Source organism: Salmo salar, chromosome 01 (assembly GCF_965601325.2).
Source record: "Salmo salar chromosome 01, fSalSal1, whole genome shotgun sequence".
Taxonomy (NCBI): Eukaryota; Metazoa; Chordata; class Actinopteri; order Salmoniformes; family Salmonidae; genus Salmo; species Salmo salar.
Genome location: NC_138291.1, coordinates 42355982 through 42368713, shown reverse-complemented (window position 1 = coordinate 42368713; position 12732 = coordinate 42355982). Strand labels below are relative to the sequence as shown.

Sequence of the window (12732 nt, the reverse complement as noted above, 5' to 3'; positions counted from 1 at the left end):
CCTCATATTTTTCTGAGTTCCCAGTTGTCTTGAAAGGACAGCAAGATGCTGCAGCAGTAGCTCTTGCACAGTCTGACATATTTTCCTCTCAATGGCTCTGTATGCTGTATGCTGTATGTGTGTGATAAAAAAGATACATAAGGAATATAGTGTACACATGCACCAATTTAATTCCACAAAATTATGCAAATTAAGCATGATCAGTCAATTGTATGTACATAGACTGGTGAATCCATCAATGAATAGGCTAAAAAGCCAGTAGGCAAATTTTGAAATGGGATTTTTCTTTTCGACAATTGTATAGTGCCAATTTTATTTATTGGCTTTTCAATTTTTTTATCAGAAGAAAGCCTGTTATTACTGGCTAACGGAAGCCCTCTGTGTAGGTACAGACTCCCAATGTGTCTTAAAACCTAGATTTTGGCATGTGAAAGCACATTTCCTTCTGTAGCTAACTAATAATGAATGACACAAATTACATTTCCTAATCTTTTGTGTAGGGGACCCAGATGATATTCATCATAACCATTTTGTTAGTCAGGGTGCAGTTTGGAACCACCATATCAGGTAAGCTGATCAAATTGTGTCAAAGAAAGTAGCTTGTTTTAAACGGACAATCTACTCAAAAATAAGTTTGTCAGATGTCCTCAGCCCTCAAAATAAGTATAATGAGGGGATCAGTCCATGTCTTACCAGGCATGGTGTGTGCTAAGAATTTATTTGGACAGTGAGGCTAAAATGTTTAATTTTGCTCTATAGTATACTCAAGCATTTTGGATTCGAGATCACATGTTCCATATGAGGAGACAGTAAATAATGTCACCTTTTTTATTTTTTTCATACATATGTTTTACCCTTTAGAAATGAAAGCACTTTATGTATTTGGTCCCATAGGGATGTGCTCCGATACAATACAGCGATGATAGGTTTGTTTGAAACAATTTGGTTTGATTAGAGAACGAATTGTTGTGATACGTTGGGCCTCTGAGCTGACTTCTGTGTGTAAATTATGTATGTCTATGGTGTATGTACTATGTAGGCACCTGTGCAGAGCCATAAGGGAGACTAGGCATCTACCACCCCACTACTACTATCAAATTAGGGGGAGGGGGGCAATGTAGCCTATGTTTTTTTTGTCCCCCCCACTTTGGTTCTGAAATCACCATCACCCACTAATTAACTTGTAATTTTTGCAATTTACTGTGAGGGGGGAAAAGTATTTGATCCCCTGCTGATTTTGTACATTTGCCCACTGACAAAGAAATTATCAGTCTATAATTTTAATGGTAGGTTTATTTGAACAGTGAGAGACAGAATAACAACAACAAAAAATCCAGAAAAGCGCATGTCAAAAATGTCATAAATTGATTTGCATTTTAATGAGGGAAATAATCAGGCTGCAGGAAACCTTTCCAGTTGAAAGAGAGCCCATTGCCTTGAGGAGAAGCAGAAGCGGGAAAAAGCAGATAAGTACACTAGGCTACATACAGTGATGCCCAAGACCATCGTATAGTAAGTTGAGACAATATTCCTACCCCCAACACAATCTAGACTCTATTGTCCCCAAGTAACTGTTCCCCTCTAGGAAGTAATGATAGAATTAGCCGATGCCAATTAGATACATGGACACTGAAAATACAATATAAAAGAGGTAATATAGTATGTACACTACCAGTCTAAAGTTTTTGAATAATAGGGAAGACATCAAAACTATGAAATGACACATGGAATCATGTAGTAACCAAAAAGTGTTAAACAAATCAAAATATATTTTATATTTGAGATTCTTCAAATAGCACCCATTTGCCTTGATGACTGCCAAGAGTGTTCAAAGCTATCGCTCAACCAGCTTCATGAGGTAGTCACCTGGAATGCATTTCAATTAACAGGTGTGCCTTCTTGAAAGTTCATTTGTGGAATTTCTTTCCTTAATGCGTTTGAGCCAATCAGTTGTGTTGTGACAAGGTAGGGGTTATACAGAAGATAGCCCTGTTTGGTAAAAGACCAAGTCCATATTATGGCAAGAACAGCTCAAATAAGCAAAGAGAAATGACAGTCCATCACTTGTACATCCATTGTAAAATTAATAAGAGTTCTGGACAGATAGGAAAGGAAGTCAAATTATTGTGTGTACTGTGATTCAATGGTGGTTATTGGTGATAATGGAGAGGGACTATATCCAGGGGATTGGGATGGGGTGATTGGAAGGGCATCAGACACTTCTCTGAGGTGTGCTTGAGTCCTCCACCCATCCCATTTCAGTCTCTTGGAAGGCCCACTCACCCCAAGTAGACCCTAACCAGCCAATATACTTACATTTACCTTATAATACAAACCAACCACAGTACTTATGTGGTAGTCTTTCTTAAAATGTACAGTATGTACAATGTATGTACAATGTACGTACAGTGCATTCGGAAAGTATTCAGAACCCTTGACTTTTAACATTTTGTTACGTTACAGCCTTGTTCTAAAATTGATTAAATTTGTTTCCATCATTAATCTACACACAATACCCCATAATGACAAAGCAAAAACGGGTATCGCATATAAAAAAAAAAATCTAATATCACAGTTACATAATTATTCAGCCTGACAGAGCTGACAGAGCTTGAGAGGCTCTGCAGAGACGAATGGGAGAAACTCCCCAAATACAGGTGTGCCAAGCTTGTAGCGTCATACCCAAGAAGACTCGAGGCTGTAATCGCCGCCAAAGGTGCTTCAACAAAGTACTGAGTAAAGGGTCTGAATACATATGTAAATGTTATATTTGAATTTTTTATTTGCGATACCTGTTTTTGCTTTGTCATTATGGGGTATTGTGTGTAGATTGATGAGGGAAAAAAAACTATTTTATCCATTTTAGAATAAGGCTGTAACTTACAAAATGTGAAGTGGTCTGAATACTTTCCGAATCCACTGTAAAGATAACTTTATTCCGTTACTTAACAATATGAAAGCAGATTTAATTAAATAGAATCATCTTCCCATAAATCTTACAGGTAGAATAAACCTCTTCAGATTGGCATGGCTCCCAACGTTTTTGTATTTATTTTCAGTAATACCGATTTGTTCTTAACTAAGACAAAATAATTCATAATTGACTTTTTTCTGCACAACATACAGTACCAGTCAAAAGTTTGGACACACCTACTCATTCCAGGGTTTTTCATAATTTTTACTATTTTCTACATTGTAGAATAATAGTGAAGACATAAAAACTATGAAATAACACACACGGAATTATGTAGTAACCAAAAAAGTGTTAAACAAATCAAAATATATTTTATATTTGAGATTCTTCAAAGTAGCCATATGTCCTTTGCTCACTCTGACAGCTTTGCACACAATTAATGCCTTCTTGGAATGTTATAAAGTCCAAATGTTATGGGTGGAGTTGGAAAGATGGCTGTCAGAAGTATTACGATGTAAATGTACTTTTAATTTGTCTGTCTATATATTTCAAGACATGGCATATGAGGGTGCAGTGAGATACCCGATGGGTTGGACAATACATTTCTTATCAGTCATTTGCAGCTGACTTGCCTAGTTAAATAAAGGTTCAATAAAAAACGTCATAAAAAAATGTATCCTTAAAAACTGGAAATCAACCAATCCTCCGTTGTTCACGCAATGGAAAGGTCAAATGCTTTACTATCTAAAAATGTAAAGTGAGTGGGCGACGGAGAGAAACAACATCGTGCAGTTTGACGCCATGTGGCAGAAAGTGATACGAGCGCTGGAGATAGGGGTGAGGGTTAGTGGGTATGGGCAGTGATGTAGTTGATGTTTGTATGATGATGTCATTTGTGTATGTTTTGTATTGTTGATAAAATATCAAAATCATGTAAAAAAAAAAAAAAAGACAAAGTAGGCTATAGAGCATTCTCTCACTGCTCTAGAATGTATCTCTTCCATGTTTGGCCTTGGGAGGTGGTACCATTTGGAGGTATTTCCGCGGGTTGGACTCAAAATCAACTTCATACCCTCGTCATGATTACGGAATGTTATTCGCTCTCCTTAGGGTCGGCAGAAAGAAAGAGGATGTTTCCTTTTTTCAGAGGTTTAGTATTTTCAACCTAACTTCTGTTTCACCTGAAAAACGGATGTGGGGACTACGCTCAGGCGTCTTTTTACGCCTGTTACATTAAATTACGGATTATTGTGGATAATCATGAATGAATTATGAATAATGATGAGTGAGAAAATGCTACCCTCCCCTATTTTTGCTAATGGTGAGAGGTTAGCATGTCTTGGATAATCTTTCTGCACACAGAATCTGCCCACAGGACTTTATCATTCATCATTGTTCATGATTCATTAATGGTTATCCGTTATCCGTAATCAAGATAGCATCCACATTAATTTAGAAGTATTCAGAACATATTATTTTCTTATTTACAATAAAAGGCACAATAAATTGTTTACCATTAATTTCTATTGGGCACAACATAATCTGAAAGACAACCAAAACAAACTGCAAATGCATCCAACGAGTTTGTAGTCCACAAGCTTGATGTAGTTATTTCTAAACGGTAAAAGATTTGTATGAAAATAACCTCAAATAAAAGGTGACATTCTGTATTGTCACCTCATATTGTTTTAAAACAACTTAAATCCAAAATGCTGGAGTATAGAGACAAATGAAACGTTTTAGCTTCACTGTCCAAATAAATATGTAGTGGCGTGTACATATGCATCAATCCCAAATGAATGGAAAAGATAGGCACCATTTAATTCCACCAATTTTGATGATGCATAGGGCTGTTATTTGCTTTGGATGTGAACAGATTACTGTTTTACTAGCTGGCAGACTTCTTTTGATTTATTCTTTACATGACGTTGATGTACTAAGACACAGATGAACCAGATGACCCAGAGCAACAGAAACTATTTCAGTGTGTGTCAGGAAATATGGATAGCAAAAGGGTTCGACTGTACCTCGGCCTGGACAATCTGGTACGTTGCTCCAGCAGCTCTCATCAAACATCTGGCGCCCCCTTGTGTTGCCTGGAACAAATGCTGGGTCCCAGAATAATGATGAATCATTTTAGGGCCAGTTTCCGTGACCCAGATAAAGCCTCATTCTAGATTAAAAACCATGTTCAATGGAAAACATACAAAGTAACTTTTCAAGAGTAAAAACGAACCATTGTAATTTGTCCGTCCTTGTGATTGCCGTTCTATCTCATTTATTCCAGGTGGTGGATTGCATGCTACGGAAGAAACCAGGCGTCTCAGCTAGACAGTATCAGAACCAACTGAAGCTCTACACATCATCTGGTCTCCTGCCCACCATGGCCATCTATAACAGCACTAACTCAGCCACCTTCCCCTTTAAATTAATTTTGGTGAGATGGGCTAAGATTAAGATGAACAAAATCAATGGTCTCAGTAATTACTTGAATTCAATGACTTTCTACTTCTATTTGTTTCTCTTATGTGTATTGTGTGCTTTCCCTCTGCTTGTTAGAATGCATCCACCTGGAGAGTGAACGTCCCCAGATACAACATTACTATCAACACAGGTGTCATTATTTCTCATTAATGAGCCGATCTATTAGCCTGGGTACCAGTCTTTTTAGCTAACATTCCACTCCGTGCCACTCCTGTCATTCGCCTAAGAGACTGACCTTTGGGCAATCTCAACGGTTAATATGCAGCTGGATTTCCAGCAGAGTTGCTCATTGGTTGTTGGAAATAACATATTATATATATATATATATTCATATTTTCCATGACAGCATGTGGAGCCTCAAATAGAATTACAATTACAACAAAGTACAAAAAAATAAACATTTAGCTTTTATACTTTTCTAGCGGAAAGCTAAGACGTTTTGTGATTGTAATTGCAGTATGTATTTAGTTTTAGAATTTAGAAGTGAGCTAGAAACTTTTGACAGACTGCTTTTCATCTGGACAACAAAAACTCTTGCTTAGCAACCAGACACCAAAAGTGAAAGAGTTCCAAAATGTGCTTTAAAAAAACGATTTCCAATATTTGCATAACCTTTGATTTGAGGATAGCTATGACTGGATCAAATCCTCTGATCTTAAAAAAAAAAAAATGCACCTTTATTTAACCAGGTAGGCCAGTTGAGAACAAGTTCTCATTTACAACTGCGACCTGGCCAAGATAAAGCAAATCAGTGCGACAAAAACAACAACACAGAGTTACACATAGGTTTAACAAACGTTCAGTCAATAACACAATAGAAAAATCTATGTACAGTGTGTGCAAATGTAGTAAGATTAGAGAGGTATGGCAATAAATAGGCCATAGAGGCAAAATAATTACAATTTAGCATTAACACTGAAGTGATAGATGTGCAAGTAGAGAGAGGGAGATATTGTTATTTATTTTGCAAAAGAGCAAAATAAATAACAATATGGGGATGAGGTAGTTGGGTGTGCTATTTACAGATGGGCTGTGTACAGGTACAGTGATCGGTAAGCTGCTCTGACAGCTGATGCTTAGAGAGGGAGATATAAGTCTCCAGCTTCAGTGATTTTTGAAATTCGTTCCAGTCATTGGCAGCAGAGAACTGGAAGGAAAGGCAGCCAAAGCAGGTGTTGGCTTTGGGGATGACCAGTGAAATATACCTGCTGGAGCGTGTACTACGGGTGGGTGTTGCTATGGTGACCAGTGAGCTGAGATAAGGCAGGACTTTACCTAGCAAAGACTTATAGACGACCTGGAGCCAGTGGGTGTGGCGACGAATATGTAGCGAGGGCCAGACAACGAGAGCATACAGGTCGCAGTGGTGGGTAGTATATGGGGCTTTGGTGACAAAATGGATGGCATGTGATTGACTACATCCAATTTGCTTAGTAGAGTGTTGGAGGCTATTTTGTAAATGACATCGCCGAAGTCGAGGATCTGTAGGATAGTCAGTTTTACGAGGGTATGTTTGGCAGCATGAGTACGTTTGTTTAGCAGCATTTGGCTTTGTTGTGAAATAGGAAGCCATTTCTAGATTTAATTTTTGATTGGAGATGCTTAATGTGAGTCTGGAAGGAGAGTTTACAGTCTAACCAGACACCTAGGTATTTGTAGTTGTCCACATATTCTAAGTCAGAACCATCCAGAGTAGTGATGCTAGTCGGGCGGGCGGATGCGGGCAGCAATCGGTTGAAGGACATGCATTTAGTTTTACTAGCATTTAAGAGCAGTTGGAGGCCACGGAAGGAGTGTTTTATGGCATTGAAGCTCGTTTGGAGGTTTGTTAACAGTGTCCAAAGAAGGGCCAGATGTATACAGAATGGTGTCGTTTGCGTAGAGGTGGATCAGAGAATCACCAGCAGCAAGAGCGACATCAGTGATATATACAGAGAAAAGAGTCGGCCCGAGAATTTAACCCTGTGGCATCCCCATAGAGACTGCCAGAGGTCCGGACAACAGGCCCTCCGATTTGACACACTGAACTCTATCTGAGAAGTAGTTGGTGAACCAGGCGAGGCAGTCATTTGAGAAACCAAGGCTATTGAGTCTGCCGATAAGAATGCGGTGATTGACAGAGTCAAAAGCCTTGGCCAGGTCGATGAAGACGGCTGCACAGTACTGTCTTTTATCGATGGCGGTTATGATATCGTTTAGGTCCTTGAGCATGGCTGAGGTGCACCCATGACCAGCTCGGAAACCAGATTGCATAGTGGAGAAGGTACGGTGGGATTCGAAATTGTCGGTGATCTGTTTGTTAACTTGGCTTTCGAAGACTTTAGAAAGGCAGGGCAGGATCGATATAGGTCTATAACAGTTTGGGTCTAGAGTGTCTCCCCCTTTGAAGAGGGGGATGACTGCGGCAGCTTTCCAATCTTTGGGGATCTCAGACGATACGAAAGAGAGGTTGAACAGGCTAGTAATAGGGGTTGCAACAATTTTGGCAGATCATTTTATCCCAGCTGATTTGTAGGGTTACAGATTTTGCGGCTCTTTCAGAACGTCAGCTGTCTGGATTTGGGTGTTAGAGAAGCGGGGGGGGGGGGCGGGGGCTTGGCCCGAGCTGAAGCTGGCTGGTGTCCGAGTTAAGGGTGAAGACCGCAGCAGTGGCTAACTGACTACTAGCTAGTTGCTAGTTATCTGGCTAGCTTCTGATTGGGGTTCAGGTTCTAAAGTATAAAAAATAGCAGATCCGTACCACATTGGGTGAGGCGGGTTGCAGGAAAGTATATTCAGTTCCTAGATGGAAAGTGAAATTAAAATATATACGAAATGTATACGAAAAAAAACGAAGACTATTTACACGGGACAAGACAAACACACCTCCGACTGCTACGCCATCTTGGATCCTGATAGGTGATCTCAAGCTAATTAATGATAGAATGGCCTTTCTTCAATCTTCAAATATGAAAAGTCTCTTTGGCAAATGACAGGAGTGGCAAGGAGTGGAATATTAGTTAAAAAGACTGGTACCCAGGCTACCCAGCTATTACTTGAAGACCAAGGCTACTTGAAATATTGAAGTACTACTACAATATCTACTTGCAGCAGCCCATCACAGGCTTGATTGGCCTATTTAAACCTCTATCCTCTCCCTCTCTGCCCTCTTTCTTTGTCTCTCCTCTCTCCCCCCCTTCATTCCCCTAGTGGCAGCACCTGTGGATGAGTGGTATGTGGAGTTCAGTATGTTCTATGCCTTCTCTATGTTCAGCAGCAAGGGATCCATCCTGGACACACTGAAGGGAACACTACTGGACGTGGCCAGAGGTTGGACTAGGGGACGGAAGGGCCTATTGTGATTCTGTGACAAAGCACTGGGTGTTTTGAATTTGGATATTTTTGCCAATGACTAAAGAAAATAGTGTACTCTGATTAATTGCGGTGCCGGTTTACCTCTAGGTGGCAATCTTTTCTTTATGATTATAACGCCGGATAGCTGAGAGGAGATGGGGTTTTCCACAATGATAATATGGTTAAAGGCGTTGATAGTATTTCCTATATTATCTATCTAGCCCCTATTAACATTTTACATTATGTTATATTATATTCAGCAGACGCTTTTATCCAGTTAGTAAGTCAGTTAGACTTACATTAAAGGAGCATTCTGGGGCCTCCCAAGTGGCGCAGCAGTCTAAGGCAGTGCATGAGGCATCACTACAGACCCAGGTTTGATACCAGGCTGTGTCACAGCTGGCCTTGACTGGGAGACGCATGAGGCGGCACACAATTGGCCCTGCCTTGTGTGGGTTAGGGGAGGGTTTGGCCGGCTGGGATTTCCTTGTCCTTTCGCGCTCTAGCGACTCCTTGTGGCGAGCCCGGTGCCTGCAAGCTGACGGCGGTCGCCACCTTGATGGTGTTTCCTCCAACACATTGGTGTGGCTAGCTTCCGGGTAAAGCGAGCAGTTTGTCAAGAAGCAGTGTGGCTTGGCAGGGTCGTGTTTCGGAGGACACATGGCTCTTGACCATCGCTTCTCCCGAGTTCATAGGGGAGTTGCAGCGATGGGACAAGACTGTACCAATTGGGGGGTAAAAGTAAAAAAAATAAAAAGGTACAATCTGCAGTTGATACATCCATTTTTAGACTTACAAATTAATGATATATATACCCATTGATTCTTGAAGAATATAACTTACAAATGCCTCATGTGCTTAGTTCAACTGTCAAAGCCCATCAGAACCCAAATTATAAGCTTGTTTTACTCAAATGTGTAAACATTGTATAGCCTTAAAACATGCTTAAAACTACAATGTTGATATCTTTGATGGGCAGTCCTTGTATACATAGCTCTCTATGAATTTGAGAGTGGTTACATTTCTCCAGGCCTATCCCTCAGCTTTTTATTGTTTCAACTAATGATTGCCCTTTTAAGGTTGTATCTTAGCAGTATGAGTGTGAATTTCAATAAGTTTGTCAGAAATGCATTGGCCGTGGCATCTCTCTCTTAGAGCCCATCCTGCAGTGGACGATAGGGGAGGAGTTGTCGTCTCGTATCATTGAACCACATCTCCACCGGGTCCTGAAACTACAGGTCAGCCAGAGTCCCTGTGCCGGTGATGTGGCTGTGCTGGCACCTGTCTTCGCTCCAGGAGGACACACAGGTGAGGAAGACATACTGTATACACACACACACAAACCTGTTATGACAAACAGAACATACTTTAACTATAGGTAACTGTAACTGCAGACAAACAGGCCATTTATGTGCCCTGTGTATACACTCACCAGACAGTTCATTAGGTGCACCCTAGTACCGGTTCGGACCCACCTTTGCCTTCAGAACAGCCTGAATTCTTCAGGCATTCTACAAGGCGTCAGAAACGTTCCACAGGGATGTTGGTCCAGCCTGACGCGATGGCATCACGTAGTTGCTGCAGATTGGACTGCGGTACATTCATGCTGCTAACAGCCTGTTCCATCTCATCCCAAAGATGCTCTATTCAGTTGAGGTCTGGGGACTGCGAAGGCCACTCAAGTAAACTGAAGTCGCTGTCAATGTTCCAGGCAATGTTTTTCCACTCCTCATTGTCCAGTGTTGGTAATCGCGTGCCCACTGGAGCCGCTTCTTCTTGTTTTTAGCTGACAAGAGTGGAACACAGTGTGTTCGTCTGCTGCAATAGCCCATCCGTGACAAGGATTGACGAGTTGTGCCTTCCGAGATGCTGTTCTGCACACCACTGTTGTACTGAGCCGTTATTTGTCTGTTTGTGGCCCGCCTGTTAGCTTGCACGATTCTCGCCATTCTCGTTTGACCTCTCTCATCAACAAGCTGTTTTCGCCCACAGTACTGCCGCTGACTTGATGTTTACCAAGTCTTGGTAAAGCCTAGACACTGTCGTGCGTGAAAAGCCCAGGAGGGTGGCCGTTTCTGAGATACTGGACCCAGCTCGCCTGGCACCGACGATCATACCACGCTCAAAGTCACTTAGGTCACTCGTTTTTCCCATTCAACATTCAATCGAACAGTAACTGAATGCCTCTGCCTGTCTGCCTGGCCACTGATCCATTTTTGGGAACCTAATAAACTGTCCTGTAAGTGTATGTCTGCATGCTTGTGCGCAGGGGTGGAATTAGAAAAAAATCACTGTAACATCACAGGCAGGTAATTTAGCTTAAAAGCAAATTGCACTTGTTAAAACTAGTTTCACATTGGGATCTCAGTTCTCAAGCATTCCAATTCAATTCTACCCCTGCTTGTGCTCATTCATAGGACTTTGTCAGTGATCATTACTGAGGCCTTCTGTCCTCTCTCATTGTAACTGCAGGGGTGATTCTCAGTGTCACCAGATCTGCCTTCACCGCTCAGGCACGATGGTTCAACGCCACGAGATCACTATGTAGCTTGATCAATGAAGGTAGAGCATCTTATCTATCACGTTGCAGCTTTGATATATACTGTATTGCTTAGAATTGTGTTTCAACATCCCTTATTCTGCTGTTTGATACACAACGATACAGTGAGTGAGTGTGTTGTACGGTAGTTTTCAGTGCATTGTCTTTAGCCGGTTCTGTATTATTTGATTATTAATGACTAATACCATTTTCACACACCCGAGGTGAGCCGAGCTGAGAGATCGCGTAAAAATGCCTTAATGGCTGTCCTCATTGTCGTCTACAGTGTGTGTGTCTGGCTGCTGACCAGTCTCTTGATGTTCCACAGTGTCTGTGTCTGGCTGTGCAGGGATGTAACTTTTACTGACTTACTGATCCTCCACAGTGTGTGTGCGCGTGTTTGTGTGTGTGTGAGTAACTGACCTGCTATCTCCACAGCGTGTGTATCTGGCTGTGTGGGGATCTCCATCGTGGACCTGAAGCTGACCAACTGTCACCTGTTCCTGCTGACCAACCGGGGGCTCTTCATCAGCCAGGATCTTCATTCCCCTGTCACAGGCACTCTCAATGTACTACACACACACACACACACACACACACACACACACACACACACACACTCATTTGCACCATTAAAGATGGCACCGGGGGGGTAGCTACTGTTTTATGGGATCTTAACCAACTGTGCTATTTTGTTCGTTTTTTTTGCATTTTTTGGAACTTATTTTGTACATAAGAGACAGTAGCAGCAACATTATGACTGAAAAGAGCTTCTGGGAATCAGAACAGCGATTACTCACCTTGAACTGGACGAAGAATTTCTCTTTAATGAGTCGGACGAGAGGGATTTACTCCAAACACCCGAACAGGCCCTCATCCCCGTCATTAGCAGGAGAAAAAGACGGAAGAGGTATTGCGGAAAGAGATCGGAGTGCCTTGTGAAGATTCGCCGACGAGTGGCCAATCTGCCTTTGCCATCCGTACTGTTGGCTAACGTACAATCGCTGAATAATAAATTGGACGAACTAAAAGCACATATATCCTTCCAACGGGACATTAAAAACTGAACGATGACAAGAATAACATACAGCTGGTGGGTTATACACGGCATCAACAGGATAGAACATAAGTCTCTGGTAAGACAAGGGGTGGCGGTCAATGTATATTTGTAAACAACAGCTGGTGCTCGATATCTAAGGAAGTCTCAAGGTTTTGCTCGCATGAGGTAGAGTATCTCATGATAAGCTGTAGACCACTCTATCTACCTAGAGAGTTTTCATCTGTATTTTTTTGTAGCTGTCTACATACCCCCACAGACCGATGCTGGCACTAAGACAGACTCAATGAGCTGTATACCGCTGTAAGCAAACAGGAAAACGCTCAACCAGAGGCGGTGCTCCTAGTGGCCGAAGACTAATGCAGGGAAACTTAAATCACTTTTACCTCATTTCTACCAGCATGT

At 41.5% G+C, this 12732-nt stretch overlaps 1 protein-coding gene across 5 annotated transcripts in view; it reads left to right on the top strand.

Moving 5' to 3' along the window:
- Positions 1–12732, top strand: part of LOC106602505 (cation channel sperm-associated auxiliary subunit beta) — a 43582-nt gene that overhangs the window by 1257 nt on the left and 29593 nt on the right. For 2 of the 5 annotated variants that reach the window (XM_014195189.3, XM_014195183.3), the window contains exons 2-9: positions 501–567; positions 4856–4959; positions 5202–5351; positions 5474–5528; positions 8588–8707; positions 9887–10039; positions 11204–11293; positions 11709–11839. In XM_014195189.3, coding sequence (XP_014050664.3) covers positions 501–567; positions 4856–4959; positions 5202–5351; positions 5474–5528; positions 8588–8707; positions 9887–10039; positions 11204–11293; positions 11709–11839 — 870 coding nt within the window. The remainder of the gene's footprint in view (positions 1–500; positions 568–4855; positions 4960–5201; positions 5352–5473; positions 5529–8587; positions 8708–9886; positions 10040–11203; positions 11294–11708; positions 11840–12732) is intronic. The other 3 variants (XM_014195194.3, XM_082974493.1, XM_014195197.3) reach the window with 2 other exon arrangements.